Source organism: Bufo gargarizans, chromosome 1 (genome assembly GCF_014858855.1).
Source record: "Bufo gargarizans isolate SCDJY-AF-19 chromosome 1, ASM1485885v1, whole genome shotgun sequence".
Lineage (NCBI taxonomy): Eukaryota > Metazoa > Chordata > Amphibia > Anura > Bufonidae > Bufo > Bufo gargarizans.
This window is the reverse complement of record NC_058080.1, coordinates 363,369,641-363,386,883: the sequence shown is the minus strand read 5'-3', so window position 1 is coordinate 363,386,883 and position 17,243 is coordinate 363,369,641. Positions and strand designations below refer to the sequence as shown.

The 17,243-nt window shown below is 47.3% G+C and overlaps 1 protein-coding gene across 1 annotated transcript in view; it reads left to right on the top strand.

Moving 5' to 3' along the window:
* The window catches only part of FAM174C (family with sequence similarity 174 member C), a 40,868-nt gene extending 24,166 nt beyond the window's left edge, over positions 1-16,702 (top strand). The window contains exons 4-6 of the mRNA XM_044278989.1: positions 13,459-13,694; positions 15,949-16,068; positions 16,159-16,702. Coding sequence (XP_044134924.1) covers positions 13,459-13,694; positions 15,949-16,068; positions 16,159-16,162 — 360 coding nt within the window. The 3' untranslated portion in view covers positions 16,163-16,702. The remainder of the gene's footprint in view (positions 1-13,458; positions 13,695-15,948; positions 16,069-16,158) is intronic.
* The last annotated feature ends 541 nt before the right edge of the window (positions 16,703-17,243 follow it).

Genomic DNA, 17,243 nt, shown 5'->3' with positions numbered 1-17,243 from the left:
CAATTGCTCACTGTTTTTAGGCTGCCCAGACCGTTTGTCAGTCACATTTTTCTGGGGTGATCGGCGGCCATTTTGTGTCTTGTGGTGCGCCAGCACAAGCTGCGACCAAGTGCATTTAACCCTCAATGGTGTGGTTGTTTTTTGGCTAAAGCCTACATCAGGGTGAAGCTGTCACACCAAGTGCATTTAACCAGCAATAGTCTGTTCATTTTTTGGCCATATACAAAATCAGGGGCAAGCTGCGCCTGTCACCAAGTGCATTTAACCCTCAATGGTGTGGTTGTTTTTTGGCTAAAGCCTACATCAGGGTGAAGCTGTCACACCAAGTGCATTTAACCAGCAATAGTCTGTTCATTTTTTGGCCATATACAAAATCAGGGGCAAGCTGCGCCTGTCACCAAGTGCATTTAACCCTCAATGGTGTGGTTGTTTTTTGGCTAAAGCCTACATCAGGGTGAAGCTGTCACACCAAGTGCATTTAACCAGCAATAGTCTGTTCATTTTTTGGCCATATACAAAATCAGGGGCAAGCTGCGCCTGTCACCAAGTGCATTTAACCCTCAATGGTGTGGTTGTTTTTTGGCTAAAGCCTACATCAGGGTGAAGCTGTCACACCAAGTGCATTTAACCAGCAATAGTCTGTTCATTTTTTGGCCATATACAAAATCAGGGGCAAGCTGCGCCTGTCACCAAGTGCATTTAACCCTCAATGGTGTGGTTGTTTTCTGGCTAAAGCCTACATCAGGGTGAAGCTGTCACACCAAGTGCATTTAACCAGCAATAGTCTGTTTATTTTTTGGCCATATACTACATCAGGGGCAAGCTGCGCCCGTCACCAAGTGCATTTAACCCTCAGTAGTGTGGTTGGTCAAGCTGTGACACCAAGTGCATTTAACCAGCAATAGTGTGGTTATTTTTTGGCCATATCCCAGTCTAATTCTGTCACTAAATCCATACCGGTCACCCAGCGCCTAAATACTAGGCCTCAAATTTATATCCCGCTAAATCTCTCGTTACCGCTGTCCTGTTGTAGCTGGGAAAGTTATTTAGTGTCCGTCAAAGCACATTTTTTGTTCTGGGTTGAAGTACAATTCCCAATTTAGCAATTTCATAATTTAGTGGTTTCTGCTATATCAGAGCTATTTGAAATCTATCCCTAAAAGGGTATATAATATTCAAGGTGCACATTGGGTCATTCAGAATAACTTCACACACACCCGCTACTGTGTATTTTCAAGTCTAATTCTGTCACTAAACCCATACCTGTCACCCAGCGCCTAAATACTAGGCCTCAAATTTATATCCTGCTAAATCTCTCGTTACCGCTGTCCTGTTGTAGCTGGGAAAGTTATTTAGTGTCCGTCAAAGCACATTTTTTGTTCTGGGTTGAAGTACAATTCCCAATTTAGCAATTTCATAATTTAGTGGTTTCTGCTATATCAGAGCTATTTGAAATCTATCCCTAAAAGGGTATATAATATTCAAGGTGCACATTGGGTCATTCAGAATAACTTCACACACACCCGCTACTGTGTATTTCCAAGTCTAATTCTGTCACTAAACCCATACCTGTCACCCAGCGCCTAAATACTAGGCCTCAAATTTATATCCTGCTAAATCTCTCGTTACCGCTGTCCTGTTGTAGCTGGGAAAGTTATTTAGTGTCCGTCAAAGCACATTTTTTGTTCTGGGTTGAAATACAATTCCCAATTTAGCAATTTCATAATTTAGTGGTTTCTGCTATATCAGAGCTATTTGAAATCTATCCCTAAAAGGGTATATAATATTCAAGGTGCACATTGGGTCATTCAGAATAACTTCACACACACCCGCTACTGTGTATTTCCAAGTCTAATTCTGTCACTAAACCCATACCTGTCACCCAGCGCCTAAATACTAGGCCTCAAATTTATATCCTGCTAAATCTCTCGTTACCGCTGTACTGTTGTTGCTTGGAAAGATATTTAGTGTCCGTCAAAGCACATTTTTTGTTCTGGGTTGAAATACAATTCCCAATTTAGCAATTTCATAATTTAGTGGTTCCTGCTATATCAGAGCTATTTGAAATCTATCCCAAAAAGGGTATATAATATTCAAGGTGCACATAGGGTCATTCAGAATAACTTCACACACACCCTCTACTGTGTATTTCCAAGTCTAATTCTGTCACTAAACCCATACCTGTCACCCAGCGCCTAAATACTAGGCCTCAAATTTATATCCTGCTAAATCTCTCGTTACCGCTGTACTGTTGTTGCTGGGCAAGATATTTAGTGTCCGTCAAAGCACATTTTTTGTTCTGGGTTGAAATACAATTCCCAATTTAGCAATTTCATAATTTAGTGGTTCCTGCTATATCAGAGCTATTTGAAATCTATCCCAAAAAGGGTATATAATATTCAAGGTGCACATAGGGTCATTCAGAATAACTTCACACACACGCTTCTGTGCATTTCCAAGTCTAATTCTGTCACTAAATCCATACCGGTCACCCAGCGCCTAAATACTAGGCCTCAAATTTATATCCCGCTGAATTTGAATACAATACATTGGGCCAAATAATATATTTGTTGTTGTGGTGAACCATAACAATGAGAAAAACATCTAGTAAGGGACGCGGACGTGGACATGGTCGTGGTGGTGTTAGTGGACCCTCTGGTGCTGGGAGAGGACGTGGCCGTTCTGCCACATCCACACGTCCTAGTGTACCAACTACCTCAGGTCCCAGTAGCCGCCAGAATTTACAGCGATATATGGTGGGGCCCAATGCCGTTCTAAGGATGGTAAGGCCTGAGCAGGTACAGGCATTAGTCAATTGGGTGGCCGACAGTGGATCCAGCACGTTCACATTATCTCCCACCCAGTCTTCTGCAGAAAGCGCACAGATGGCGCCTGAAAACCAACCCAATCAGTCTGTCACATCACCCCCATGCATACCAGGGAAACTGTCTCAGCCTCAAGTTATGCAGCAGTCTCTTATGCTGTTTGAAGACTCCGCTGGCAGGGTTTCCCAAGGGCATCCACCTAGCCCTTCCCCAGCGGTGAAAGACATAGAATGCACTGACGCACAACCACTTATGTTTCCTGATGATGAGGACATGGGAATACCACCTCAGCATGTCTCTGATGATGACGAAACACAGGTGCCAACTGCTGCGTCTTTCTGCAGTGTGCAGACTGAACAGGAGGTCAGGGATCAAGACTGGGTGGAAGACGATGCAGGGGACGATGAGGTCCTAGACCCCACATGGAATGAAGGTCGTGCCACTGACTTTCACAGTTCGGAGGAAGAGGCAGTGGTGAGACCGAGCCAACAGCGTAGCAAAAGAGGGAGCAGTGGGCAAAAGCAGAACACCCGCCGCCAAGAGACTCCGCCTGCTACTGACCGCCGCCATCTGGGACCGAGCACCCCAAAGGCAGCTTCAAGGAGTTCCCTGGCATGGCACTTCTTCAAACAATGTGCTGACGACAAGACCCGAGTGGTTTGCACGCTGTGCCATCAGAGCCTGAAGCGAGGCATTAACGTTCTGAACCTGAGCACAACCTGCATGACCAGGCACCTGCATGCAAAGCATGAACTGCAGTGGAGTAAACACCTTAAAACCAAGGAAGTCACTCAGGCTCCCCCTGCTACCTCTTCTGCTGCTGCCGCCTCGGCCTATTCTGCTGCTGCCGCCTCGGCCTCTTCCTCCGCCTCTGGAGGAACGTTGGCACCTGCCGCCCAGCAAACAGGGGATGTACCACCAACACCACCACCACCACCTCCGTCACCAAGCGTCTCAACCATGTCACACGCCAGCGTTCAGCTCTCCATCTCACAAACATTTGATAGAAAGCGTAAATTCCCACCTAGCCAACCCTCGATCCCTGGCCCTGAATGCCAGCATTTCTAAACTACTGGCCTATGAAATGCTGTCATTTAGGCTGGTGGACACAGACAGCTTCAAACAGCTCATGTCGCTTGCTGTCCCACAGTATGTTGTTCCCAGCCGGCACTACTTCTCCAAGAGAGCCGTGCCTTCCCTGCACAACCAAGTATCCGATAAAATCAAGTGTGCACTGCGCAACGCCATCTGTAGCAAGGTCCACCTAACCACAGATACGTGGACCAGTAAGCACGGCCAGGGACGCTATATCTCCCTAACTGCACACTGGGTAAATGTAGTGGCAGCTGGGCCCCAGGCGGAGAGCTGTTTGGCGCACGTCCTTCCGCCGCCAAGGATCGCAGGGCAACATTCTTTGCCTCCTGTTGCCACCTCCTCCTTCTCGGCTTCCTCCTCCTCTTCTTCCACCTGCTCATCCAGTCAGCCACACACCTTCACCACCAACTTCAGCACAGCCCGGGGTAAACGTCAGCAGGCCATTCTGAAACTCATATGTTTGGGGGACAGGCCCCACACCGCACAGGAGTTGTGGCGGGGTATTGAACAACAGACCGACGAGTGGTTGCTGCCGGTGAGCCTCAAGCCCGGCCTGGTGGTGTGTGATAATGGGCGAAATCTCGTTGCAGCTCTGGGACTAGCCAATTTGACGCACATCCCTTGCTTGGCGCATGTGCTGAATTTGGTGGTGCAGAAGTTCATTCACAACTACCCCGACATGTCAGAGCTGCTGCATAAAGTGCGGGCCGTCTGTTCGCGCTTCCGGCGTTCACATCCTGCCGCTGCTCGCCTGTCTGCGCTACAGCGTAACTTCGGCCTTCCCGCTCACCGCCTCATATGCGACGTGCCCACCAGGTGGAACTCCACCTTGCACATGCTGGACAGACTGTGCGAGCAGCAGCAGGCCATAGTGGAGTTTCAGCTGCAGCACGCACGGGTCAGTCGCACTACAGAACAGCACCACTTCACCACCAATGACTGGGCCTCCATGCGAGACCTGTGTGCCCTGTTGCGCTGTTTCGAGTACTCCACCAACATGGCCAGTGGCGATGACACCGTTATCAGCGTTACAATACCACTTCTATGTCTCCTTGAGAAAACACTTAGGGCGATGATGGAAGAGGAGGTGGCCCAGGAGGAGGAGGAGGAGGAGGAGGAGGAAGAGGGGTCATTTTTAGCACTTTCAGGCCAGTCTCTTCGAAGTGACTCAGAGGGAGGTTTTTGGCAACAGCAGAGGCCAGGTACAAATGTGGCCAGCCAGGGCCCACTACTGGAGGACGAGGAGGACGAGGTGGAGGAGGATGAGGATGAAGCATGGTCACAGCGGGGTGGCACCCAACGCACTGGTGCGTGGCTGGGGGGAAAGGCAGGACGATGACGATACGCCTCCCACAGAGGACAGCTTGTCCTTACCCCTGGGCAGCCTGGCACACATGAGCGACTACATGCTGCAGTGCCTGCGCAACGACAGCAGAGTTGCCCACATTTTAACCTGTGCGGACTACTGGGTTGCCACCCTGCTGGATCCACGCTACAAAGACAATGTGCCCACCTTACTTCCTGCACTGGAGCGTGATGGGAAGATGCGCGAGTACAAGCGCACGTTGGTAGACGCGCTACTGAGAGCATTCCCAAATGTCACAGGGGAACAAGTGGAAGCCCAAGGCCAAGGCAGAGGAGGAGCAAGAGGTCGCCAAGGCAGCTGTGTCACGGCCAGCTCCTCTGAGGGCAGGGTTAGCATGGCAGAGATGTGGAAAACTTTTGTCAACACGCCACAGCTAACTGCACCACCACCTGATACGCAACGTGTTAGCAGGAGGCAACATTTCACTAACATGGTGGAACAGTACGTGTGCACACCCCTCCACGTACTGACTGATGGTTCGGCCCCATTCAACTTCTGGGTCTCTAAATTGTCCACGTGGCCAGAGCTAGCCTTTTATGCCTTGGAGGTGCTGGCCTGCCCGGCAGCCAGCGTTTTGTCTGAACGTGTATTCAGCACGGCAGGGGGCGTCATTACAGACAAACGCAGCCGCCTGTCTACAGCCAATGTGGACAAGCTGACGTTCATAAAAATGAACCAGGCATGGATCCCACAGGACCTGTCTGTCCCTTGTCCAGATTAGACATTAACTACCTCCCCATAACCATATATTATTGGACTCCAGGGCACTTCCTCATTCAATCCTATTTTTATTTTCATTTTACCATTATATTGCAAGGCTACCCAAAGTTGAATGAACCTCTCCTCTGCCTGTGTGCTAGGCCTAAATATATGCCAATGGATTGTTGCAGTGGTGGCTGACGTGAAGCCTCATTCTCTGCTATGACATGCAGACTGATTCTCTGGTGACATGAAGCCAGATTGTCTGTTACGGGACCTCTCTCCTCTGCCTGGGTGCTGGGCCTGAATTTATGACAATGGACTGTTGCAGTGGTGGCTGACGTGAAGCCTGATTCTCTGCTATGACATGCAGACTGATTCTCTGCTGACATGAAGCCAGATCCTCTGTTACGGGACCTCTCTCCTCTGCCTGGGTGCTGGGCCTAAATTTATGAAAATGGACTGTTGCAGTGGTGGGTGACGTGAAGCCTCATTCTCTGCTATGACATGCAGACTGATTCTCTGCTGACATGAAGCCAGATTGTCTGTTACGGGACCTCTCTCCTCTGCCTGGGTGCTGGGCCTAAATATCTGACAATGGACTGTTGCATTGGTGGCTGACGTGAAGCCTGATTCTCTGCTATGATATGAAGACTGATTCTCTGCTGACATGAAGCCAGATTGTCTGTTACGGGACCTCTCTCCTCTGCCTGTGTGCTAGGCCTAAATATATGCCAATGGATTGTTGCAGTGGTGGCTGACGTGAAGCCTGATTCTCTGCTATGACATGCAGACTGATTCTCTGGTGACATGAAGCCAGATCCTCTGTTACGGGACCTCTCTCCTCTGCCTGGGTGCTGGGCCTAAATTTATGAAAATGGACTGTTGCAGTGGTGGGTGACGTGAAGCCTGATTCTCTGCTATGACATGCAGACTGATTCTCTGGTGACATGAAGCCAGATCCTCTGTTACGGGACCTCTCTCCTCTGCCTGGGTGCTGGGCCTAAATTTATGAAAATGGACTGTTGCAGTGGTGGGTGACGTGAAGCCTCATTCTCTGCTATGACATGCAGACTGATTCTCTGCTGACATGAAGCCAGATCGTCTGTTACGGGACCTCTCTCCTCTGCCTGGGTGCTGGGCCTAAATTTATGAAAATGGACTCTTACAGTGGTGGGTGACGTGAAGCCTGATTCTCTGCTATGACATGAAGACTGATTCTCTGCTGACATGAAGCCAGATCCTCTGTTACGGGACCTCTCTCCTCTGCCTGGGTGCTGGGCCTAAATATCTGACAATGGACTGTTGCATTGGTGGCTGACGTGAAGCCTGATTCTCTGCTATGATATGAAGACTGATTCTCTGCTGACATGAAGCCAGATTGTCTGTTACGGGACCTCTCTCCTCTGCCTGTGTGCTAGGCCTAAATATATGCCAATGGATTGTTGCAGTGGTGGCTGACGTGAAGCCTGATTCTCTGCTATGACATGCAGACTGATTCTCTGCTGACATGAAGCCAGATCCTCTGTTACGGGACCTCTCTCCTCTGCCTGGGTGCTGGGCCTAAATTTATGAAAATGGACTGTTGCAGTGGTGGGTGACGTGAAGCCTCATTCTCTGCTATGACATGCAGACTGATTCTCTGCTGACATGAAGCCAGATTGTCTGTTACGGGACCTCTCTCCTCTGCCTGGGTGCTGGGCCTAAATATCTGACAATGGACTGTTGCATTGGTGGCTGACGTGAAGCCTGATTCTCTGCTATGATATGAAGACTGATTCTCTGCTGACATGAAGCCAGATTGTCTGTTACGGGACCTCTCTCCTCTGCCTGTGTGCTAGGCCTAAATATATGCCAATGGATTGTTGCAGTGGTGGCTGACGTGAAGCCTGATTCTCTGCTATGACATGCAGACTGATTCTCTGGTGACATGAAGCCAGATTGTCTGTTACGGGACCTCTCTCCTCTGCCTGGGTGCCGGGGCCTAAATATCTGAGAATGGACTGTTCCAGTGGTGGGTAACGGGAAGCCAGATTCTCTGCTATGATATGAAGACTGATTCTCTGCTGACATGAAGCCAGATTGTCTGTTACGGGACCTCTCTCCTCTGCCTGGGTGCTGGGCCTAAATTTATGATAATGGACTCTTACAGTGGTGGGTGACGTGAAGCCTGATTCTCTGCTATGACATGAAGACTGATTCTCTGCTGACATGAAGCCAGATTGTCTGTTACGGGACCTCTCTCCTCTGCCTGGGTGCCGGGGCCTAAATATCTGAGAATGGACTGTTCCAGTGGTGGGTGACGGGAAGCCAGATTCTCTGCTATGGAACCTCTCTCCAATTGATTTTGGTTAATTTTTATTTATTTAATTTTTATTTTAATTAATTTCCCTATCCACATTTGTTTGCAGGGGATTTACCTACATGTTGCTGCCTTTTGCAGCCCTCTAGCCCTTTCCTGGGCTGTTTTACAGCCGTTTTAGTGCCGAAAAGTTCGGGTCCCCATTGACTTCAATGGGGTTCGGGTTCGGGACGAAGTTCGGATCGGGTTCGGATCCCGAACCCGAACATTTCCGGGATGTTCGGCCGAACTTCTCGAACCCGAACATCCAGGTGTTCGCTCAACTCTAATCCTGATGCATCCTGGATTACTCTCCATTCAGAATGCATAGGGGTATAACTGATCAGTTCTTTTCCGGCATTGAGCCCTTTTGACGGAACTCTGTGCTGGCAAAGAAAAACGCTAGTGTGAAAGTACCCTAAAACTTTTTATCCGTATGATCGCTTGTTTTTTGTGGGACAAGTTTTACTTTCTAATGGCACCATTTACGGTTGCATACAATGTAGTGGGAAATGGGAGAAAATTCCAAATGGGGTGGAATTATAAAAATGTTTTTTTCTTGTGTTTTAATACTGGGGGGCTGGGTTGATTGTTCCCTTTATGGGTTCCAATAGCCTTGTGGTCCTCTTGGGATTCGGGTCTCTTTTCCCATCCTCCCACGTCAAGTACCTGGTATTGAGTGGTTTGGTGCTACGGTTTGCAATTCCGCCGTATGGTCTCCTTCGGGAAGGACCTCCTCCTGTTGTAGAACTTTTCCTCCTTAGGCCGAATGCACACGGCCGTTTTTCACAGCCGTGAGCGGTCCGTGGAACCACGGGCTGGATTCCTGCTGAGAGCAGGAGCGCATGGCGTCATTGGTTGCTATGGCACGTGCGCTCCCTGCTGCCGCCACAGTACAGTAATACACTGGTATAGATCATACCAGTGTATTACTGTACTGCAGCAGGAAGCGCACGGCGTCATAGCAACCAATGACGCCGTGCGCTCCTGCTCTCAGCAGGAATCCAGCCCGTGGTTCCACGGACCGCTCACGGCTGTGAAAAGCGGCCGTGTGCATTCGGCCTTAGGCTGTTTAAAGGGTTTCTACCACTTGAATATCACATATTTGGTGTTCAGACACTAGCGATCCGCTAGTGTCTGTTCTTGCCTACAAGCTAATTATCACATTAATCCGGCCTGCCGATACCTCAAAAAAAGCACTTTTATCTTTATGCAAATGAGCCTCTAGGTGCTATGCAGGCGTTTTTCATAGCACCTAGAGGCTCCGTCTACCTTGCAGTTTGCCGCCCTGCGCCTCGCTCCAGCACGCCCATCTCTTACTGTATTCGATCCTCCCCCTGCTTCAGCCTTCCGAAATCTCGCGCCTGCGCCGTCCGTCGCGGCATTCGGAGGCATTCGGCGCAGGCGCAGTCAATGTCTGACCGCTCCGTGCTCAGACATTTCCACTGCGCCTGCGCCGATGACATCGGCGCAGGCGCAGTGGAAATGTCTGAGCACGGAGCGATCAGACATGGACTGCGCCTGCGCCGAATGCCTCCGAATGCCGCGACGGACGGCGCAGGCGCGAGATTTCGGAAGGCTGAAGCAGGGGGAGGATCGATTACAGGCAGAGATGGGCGTGCTGGAGCGAGGCGCAGGGCGGCAAACTGCAAGGTAGACGGAGCCTCTAGGTGCTATGAAAAACGCCTGCATAGCACCTAGAGGCTCATTTGCATAAAGATAAAAGTGCTTTTTTTGAGATATCGGCAGGCCGGATTAATGTGATAATTAGCTTGTAGGCAAGAACAGACACTAGCAGATCGCTAGTGTCTGAACACCAAATATGTGATATTCAAGTGGTAGAAACCCTTTAAAGTACTCTCCTTCTACTCCCATGTCTCTCAGTCCAGTGTATCCCTGCTGAGATTTCCTGGGCCTGTATCTGGTTCCTTTTTTCCCCTGATACCTCATATGCCCAGTTTCCTCTGGTCTTACTCTTCACAGTGATATCTTGTTTTCAGGGGCTCGAGCCTCATCTCCTGTTTTTGGGACGCAGGTCTCATCATTCTCTTTTCCTGGCCTTTTACCTACAACCCCCTCCTTCTCCAAGGGTTGGCGGTTTCCTCTAGCAGCCTTAGGTTTTCACCTTTCAATAGGGCACTTGCGGTGAGGGGAGACCTGCTCCCTTCACATGTGAGCCTTGCTATGGCTTCCCTCACTCGTTTGGCTTCCAGTGCTTCCCTGTTTCTCTTCTCCCCTGGCCTGTAAGGGGTTGCCCACAGGTTTTTTCACTGTTTGGGTCAATTTAGAGCGTTAGGTAGTTCCAACACGCGGTGCTGTCCTAATTTTTTCTCCAGCCCCTGGCTGAGCTCTGTGTTCCCTTTTGCCTTCTCCTTGCATTTGGGATTTTCTTCCAGGCATTTGTCCTGGGGTACTGGCAGTCTTCACTGCTTCTTCCTTGAGGTTCCTTCCTTGTTATAGAACCTCTTGTCCATTCCGTGTTTTTTCCTGTTGGGTCACATGGTTCTCCTGCACCTGTATGCCCAACCGGTGGCATGGCTGTTCTTTTCCCACCCTCGGGGACTGCTTTGGGACGTCCCATGGTGCTGTGTCCCCCAATGCCATGCACGAGAAAATTGTATTTTTTTTAGTACTCGCCGTAAAATCCTTTTCTCGTAGTAAGCATTGGGGGACACAGATCCCACCCTATATTTTTACTTCCGCTTCTCCGGGCTGGTCTCTTGATCTTTCCCGGTACGGGAGTTGTTGGTTCCTTGCTTTTCTTCTCTCCCCTACTGCTTTTGGTACAAACTGAATAGCCTTGTGCCTATGGAGAGGGTATAGCCCACCTGGGAGGAGCCAACACTTTTTGTGTCTAGTGCCTCCTAGTGGTAGTTGGACGTATACCCATGGTGCTGTGTCCCCCAATGCCTACTACGAGAAAAGGATTTTATGGTGAGTACAAAAAATCTAATTTTTTTTAAATTGTTTTGTAATATTATTTTTCTTCTTTTTGCTTGTTATAGTTCCCAAAGGAAACTATTAAAAAGTGTAATCATTAGATTGCTTTTCTCATAGACCCAAAAATGCACTAGCATTGGAGTCTGAGAATTACTCTCCATGCCTTATAGATAAACGGATGAGACCGTGCGTTTTTCTCCTCTCAGAATCCAGGTGTGTTCCCTCTCATCAGCATACAAAAAGACCGGGGTCCACAGACGTATTTTCCAAATTCTGTCCTGTGCAACACTAAAATACACTAATAGTGTGAATACCGCTAGATCGATCTTACACTCATGCGATAATTTTACTCACAAGCGCAAGCAGGTTAAAGGCACATCAGCTAGAGTCAGGTATTCTCTCCCTCTGTGTTCACTCTGTGTCCCGTCATGCAAACAATGCTCCTAGGAAGAGTGTCACTTCCATAGTAAAATACCGTCAATGTTCGTATAAAAAGGATTTTATTATACTCACAAGAATTTCGATAAAACAAGCGAATAATCAATGAAAAACATTGGACATTTTTCAAATACAAACATTGACGGTATTTCACTATGGAAGTGACACTCTTCCTAGGAGCATTGTTTGCATGACGGAACACAGAGGGAGAGAATACCTGACTCTAGCTGATGTGCCTTTAACCTGCTTAGGCTTGTGAGTATAATTATCGCATGATTGTAAGATCGATCTAGCGGTATTCACACTATTAGCGCATTTTGGTGTTGCACAGGGCAGAATTTGGAAAATACGTCTGTGGACCCCGGTCTTTTTGTATGCTGATGAGAGGGAACACACCTGGATTCTGAGAGGAGAAAAACGCACGGTCTCATCCGTTTATCTATAAGGCATGGAGAGTAATTCTCAGACTCCAATGCTAGTGCATTTTTGGGTCTATGAGAAAAGCAATCTAATGATTACACTTTTTTGCACAGGGCGTAATTTGGAAAATATGTCTGTGGACCCCGGTCGTTTTGTATGGTGATGAGAGGGAACACACCTGGATTCTGAGAAGAGAAAAACACGTGGTCTCATCTGTTTATCTATGCTGCATGTAAACTGAACCCACGTCACTTTAGAGACTCGCGGCACGTTCCATCTAGTAACGGACTGGAAGCTATTTTATTGTATATATCTCCATACCTTATGTACGGCAGCCTTGGATCATTCAGTAGGTCTGAGGCTGCCGCAAATACCATCTGGATTCCCCTATCCTGGCTAGGGGGAGCTGGTGCATGGCAGGGAGCGTACACTCCTGGTTATTGACCTCCCAGATGCCGTGGTCACACTTGACCACAGCATCTGACGGGTTAAATGTGTGCGATCGCTGACGTAAATTTACGTGAGGCAGTAGGGAAGGGGTTAAGGCCTGTTTGGGGGCTGGTTAGTGTCAAAAGGTGCCCATACATATTAGACAGTTGTCCAGTCTCACCGTATGGGCACCTTATGACATTAAATTGGACTTCACTATGCTCAATCCTTTGATTCCACAGGAGTTAAGCCAAAAGTCTCAGTCGATAGCTGTCTAAGGCTACTTTCACACTGCCGTTTCTGGGTCCGCTTGTGAGATCAGTTTCAGGGCTCTCACAAGCGCCCCAAAACGGATCAGTTCAGCCCCAATACATTCTGAATGGATAAGGATCCGTTCAGAATGCATCAGTTTGGCTCCGTTGCGCCTGTATTCCGTTCTGAAGGCTGACACCAAAACGCTGCTTGCAGTGTTTTGATGTCCGCCTGACGATACGGAGCCAAACGGATCCGTCCTGACTTACAATGTATGTCAATGGGGACGGATCCATTTTCACTGACACAATTTAGTGCAATTGAAAACTGATCCGCCTCCCATTGACTTTCAATGCAAGTCAGGACGGATTAGTTTTGACTTAGACTTTTTTTTTTTAAGAATAATGCAAAAGGATCCGTTCTGAACGGATACAAGCGTTTGCATTATAGGTGCGGATCCGTCTGTGCAGATACAAGACTGATCCGCACCAAACGCAGGCGTGAAAGTAGCCTAAAGTGTAAGGCCACCTTGAAATGGTTGCTGGTATTGGGTTGAGAAATGATGACCCCATAACATTTGTAACTAGGGTTATAGCATCATATAGTCAGTATTTATATTTGCTTGGTGGTGTACAATCCTGTTTGTCTTGCAGGTGTGGTGCTACCCGTGTTTACTGATTTTTATGATGCCTGTGCCTGGTAGTGCAGACGGGCAAGAAAATGTCACGGATGTTAGTGTCACTACTTCAACAGTTCCCACAAATTCTTCGATCACAAAGCCTACCCAGTTATCCTTCTGGGGCAACTTTGAAATGATGCAGCGAGCCTTCTATGTACTCATTGGAATCAGCTTGTTGGCTGTGCTCTACTTTGTGATTCGGACTTGCAGGTAAGACATGGATGTTGCTTAGATGCCATATGCAAGTTTTTATTTCTTACTGAAAGAAGTCTTTTCATCATATATAGTGTACTTTGAACAATCTTTTCCAGATGGCCTCTATTTTGCCATAATGCTCACAACATATTATATATATTATTAGGAAGCCAGTGTAAGCAGACAATATAGCTTTTGAATTATTACTGAATTATTTAAAGAACATAATTATCCACTATATCATTAATGTTAAGTCATCACTGTCTAACAGTGGATAGGAGTGAGCTGTTCGATTAGTAGTGGTCGGACTGCTACCGCCCTTTCCAGCCATCAGAATTGAGACCATTTCATATGGGGGAGGGCACATACTATTTGTGCAGCACCAAAAATCATATATTTGGATAAGGATCATCAGACAGTTTTTTTTCTTGATTTGCTTCAGTTAACAGTATTGTATTAAGTAAGGTACCCTGCAGATACACTGAAAGTAGAGGCTGTAGAACCGAAAAAATGTGATAAAAGCCAACGGAAGAAGGACTTTTAACCCAAAATGAGTAAAATGCAAAAGATAAAAAAAATATGCCTCTGAAGGTGTTCATAGCCTTTAAATGGGACCTTTCACCACTCCTGACGTGTCTGTTTTAATAGCTACATGGATTTCCCATGTAATAATTCTGGAGCATCTATTCTTATGTTGTGCCAATCCCTTATTTCTACTAGAAGTTATGAATGAATTGCTAGCAGTCTGCAGTAAGGGCACAGAGGGGTGGTAACCATATTGCGCTGCTGGTCTGCTGTGGGGGAACTTATCTTGGCAGAACTGCCGTGAGGGGGCATATCTGGGCATAGCAACTGAAGGGTGCACATATCTGGCCATAGCTTTTGTGAAGGGGACACAGTGTGGGCATAACTACTGTGAAGGGGGCACATATCTGGGCATAACTGCTGTGAGGGGGGCATATCTGGTCGTAGCAACTGTGGAGGGGGCACATATCTGGCCAAAGCTTTTGTAAAGGGGCACATGGGGGCATAACTACTGTGAAGTGGCACATCTGGGAATTACTACTGTGTGCTGGGGAAAAAGGGGAATAATTACCCGTTGTCTCTCAGCCAATAGTAGCTGGCAGTTATGTGATCTGTAGTGAAGCCACAGGAAAGCCAGCGCTGGGTGTCAGCAACCAGTCAGAGGAGGCTGGCTGCACATCAGCATCATAAGCATAATGTGGGGCAGTGTGTGTCTGGAGCTAAGTACCTCAAGCTCAGCAACCCTCTTCCAGTCTGCAGTATATTCAATGTCTGTAGTTTATCTTTAGAGCAGGCATGTCCAAAGTGCGGCCCTCCAGCTGTTGCAAAACTACAACTCCCAGCATGCCTGGATAGCTTACAGCTATTAGGGCATGCTGGGAGTTGTAGTTTTGCAACAGCTGGAGGGCCTCACTTTGGACATGCCTGCTTTAGAGTGTGTACAGTTAAAAACAGAAGGGACTGATACACTGGATAGGTTAAAAAAAAAAAAAAAAGCGCATACGGACAGATTCACATATATCCACTCTGCAGCATGCTCTGTCTATTGTATTTGGCAACGGCAAGAATACATGCAGTTTCATTGCTGCGTGCTTCATGCAAAATGCCACAAGGGGGCCCACTGAGACTTTATCGTCTTTTTCATTTCAGCCGTACTATATAGTTGAAAATGAAATGCAAATTATTACCCTTCCAATCCTCACTAAAGGAAGAAGACCCTGCACTTGCCCTTCAATAGCGATATGTATTCAAAGCATTTGGGCATGCAAGATGTAGATAAGAGACGACAGCTGTTTCGTGCTCTCCCGCACTTCATAGGGCCGGGAGTGCACCCAACGGCCTGCATGCCCAGATGCTTTGAGTAATAGTCACTACTGATGGGCAAGTGGCCTATTACTGGTATATTTCAATGCGGGCCTGCAGGTGACAGCTCTGCATCGTAATATACTGAACTTTGTATTTAGTAATTGATACAAATCCATTAGTGAATATAAATGGCAATTTAATGAGATGTGCCGTCTACACCTTCTCTCTTCCTGTCCCCTGTTGCTGTTCCATAGACATACAGCAGCGAGCAGGAAGAGAGACTGCATGTGCACACTGCGTGCGCGTCTTCTCATACAGCTGATTGGCGATGGTCCTGGGTGTCGGCCCCCTGCCAATCTGATATTGCTGACCTATCCTGAGGAAAAAATGCAGCTTGTCCTTTGACAGTTGACCTGAATTGTTACCTATCATTCTTCAGCTTAAAAAAGAAGCCACAGAGGAAGAAGTATGGACTTCTCTCAGATTATGATGAAACTATGGAATTGGGATCCATGGACAGTGATGAAGAGAAAATTTTTGAATCAAGAGGTTTAAGAAGGTAAGCACATGGAGGAAGCCCCCGAATCTGCAATTTTTTGCTTTGTAAAACATTTTCATATTTTTCTGTTTTTATTTTTTTTCTTGACAGGTGATTAGTAAAGTTGTAAATCTGGGATCACTAACCACAACGAAGCCCTGTCTTTCTGTCCTTGTGATGACACAGACTGGTTCCCTCGGGATCTCTGTTTTGAGGGGATACGAGCTTGGGTGACCAAATTTATGCTTACATTAACTACTGCCAATGGAAAAGCCTGACTAATTTGGGCCTTTGGTTTTTATTCTGCTGCGTTGAAATCCACAGTAAAGACTTAAAAAGAATATGCGGTTCTCTGGCGTTTGCACAAAATGTACATTCCATTTTCACAGTGCGGACTAATTGTCTAACTTGGACTTGCAGCTATTAATGGTTAAATAACAAGTGCTTTCCTTTTTACCTTCTCAACACAAAGTATGTGTTAAATTCTGTTGCTAAACCAGGTAATATGGTTTTGCTGCCAGGGAGTTTGGCAAAGATGCAAGTCCTCACTCATCCTGTGCTACTAATTTTCTAGGTTGTGCAGGATATTTTGTAACAAACATTTATTTTTCCACTGTGCCTTTTTGTATATGAATAAAACATTGTTTAATCTGGACAATCGACTGACTTATATTTTAGTAAAATTATTGCATGCTCATTGAGCAAGCCATGAGTAGAACACATCATATGAAGACATCCTTCAAGAGATTCTCCTGTTTTCCATGGGATCTGCACCCATGTTTGACTGGAAATATACAGTTTTTGCAAAGTTTATTAATGAAATCATTAGAGTTGATCTGCCACCTGTCTAAAGCCAAAATCTCGCCAAGAGTGGCCCAAGTCTCACAGAAAGTTTGGAGATTGTTAACCCCTTAGGGACCCATGATGTACCGGTACGGCATGGATCCCGAATCCTTAAGGACCCATGACATACCGGTACTTCATGGCTTTAATTCGCGATTCCAGCGCCGCGGGGGTTAATAGAACGGGATGCCGGCTGAAATCATTCAGCCGGCATCCCGTAACAACGCAGGGGGGGGGGTCATTTGACCCCCCGTATCGACGATCGCAGAAAACCGCATGTCAATTCAGACCTGCGTTTTTTTGCGTTTTTCCGGTCCATTCGGGTGTCCTGTGACCTGATGAACCGGGAAAAG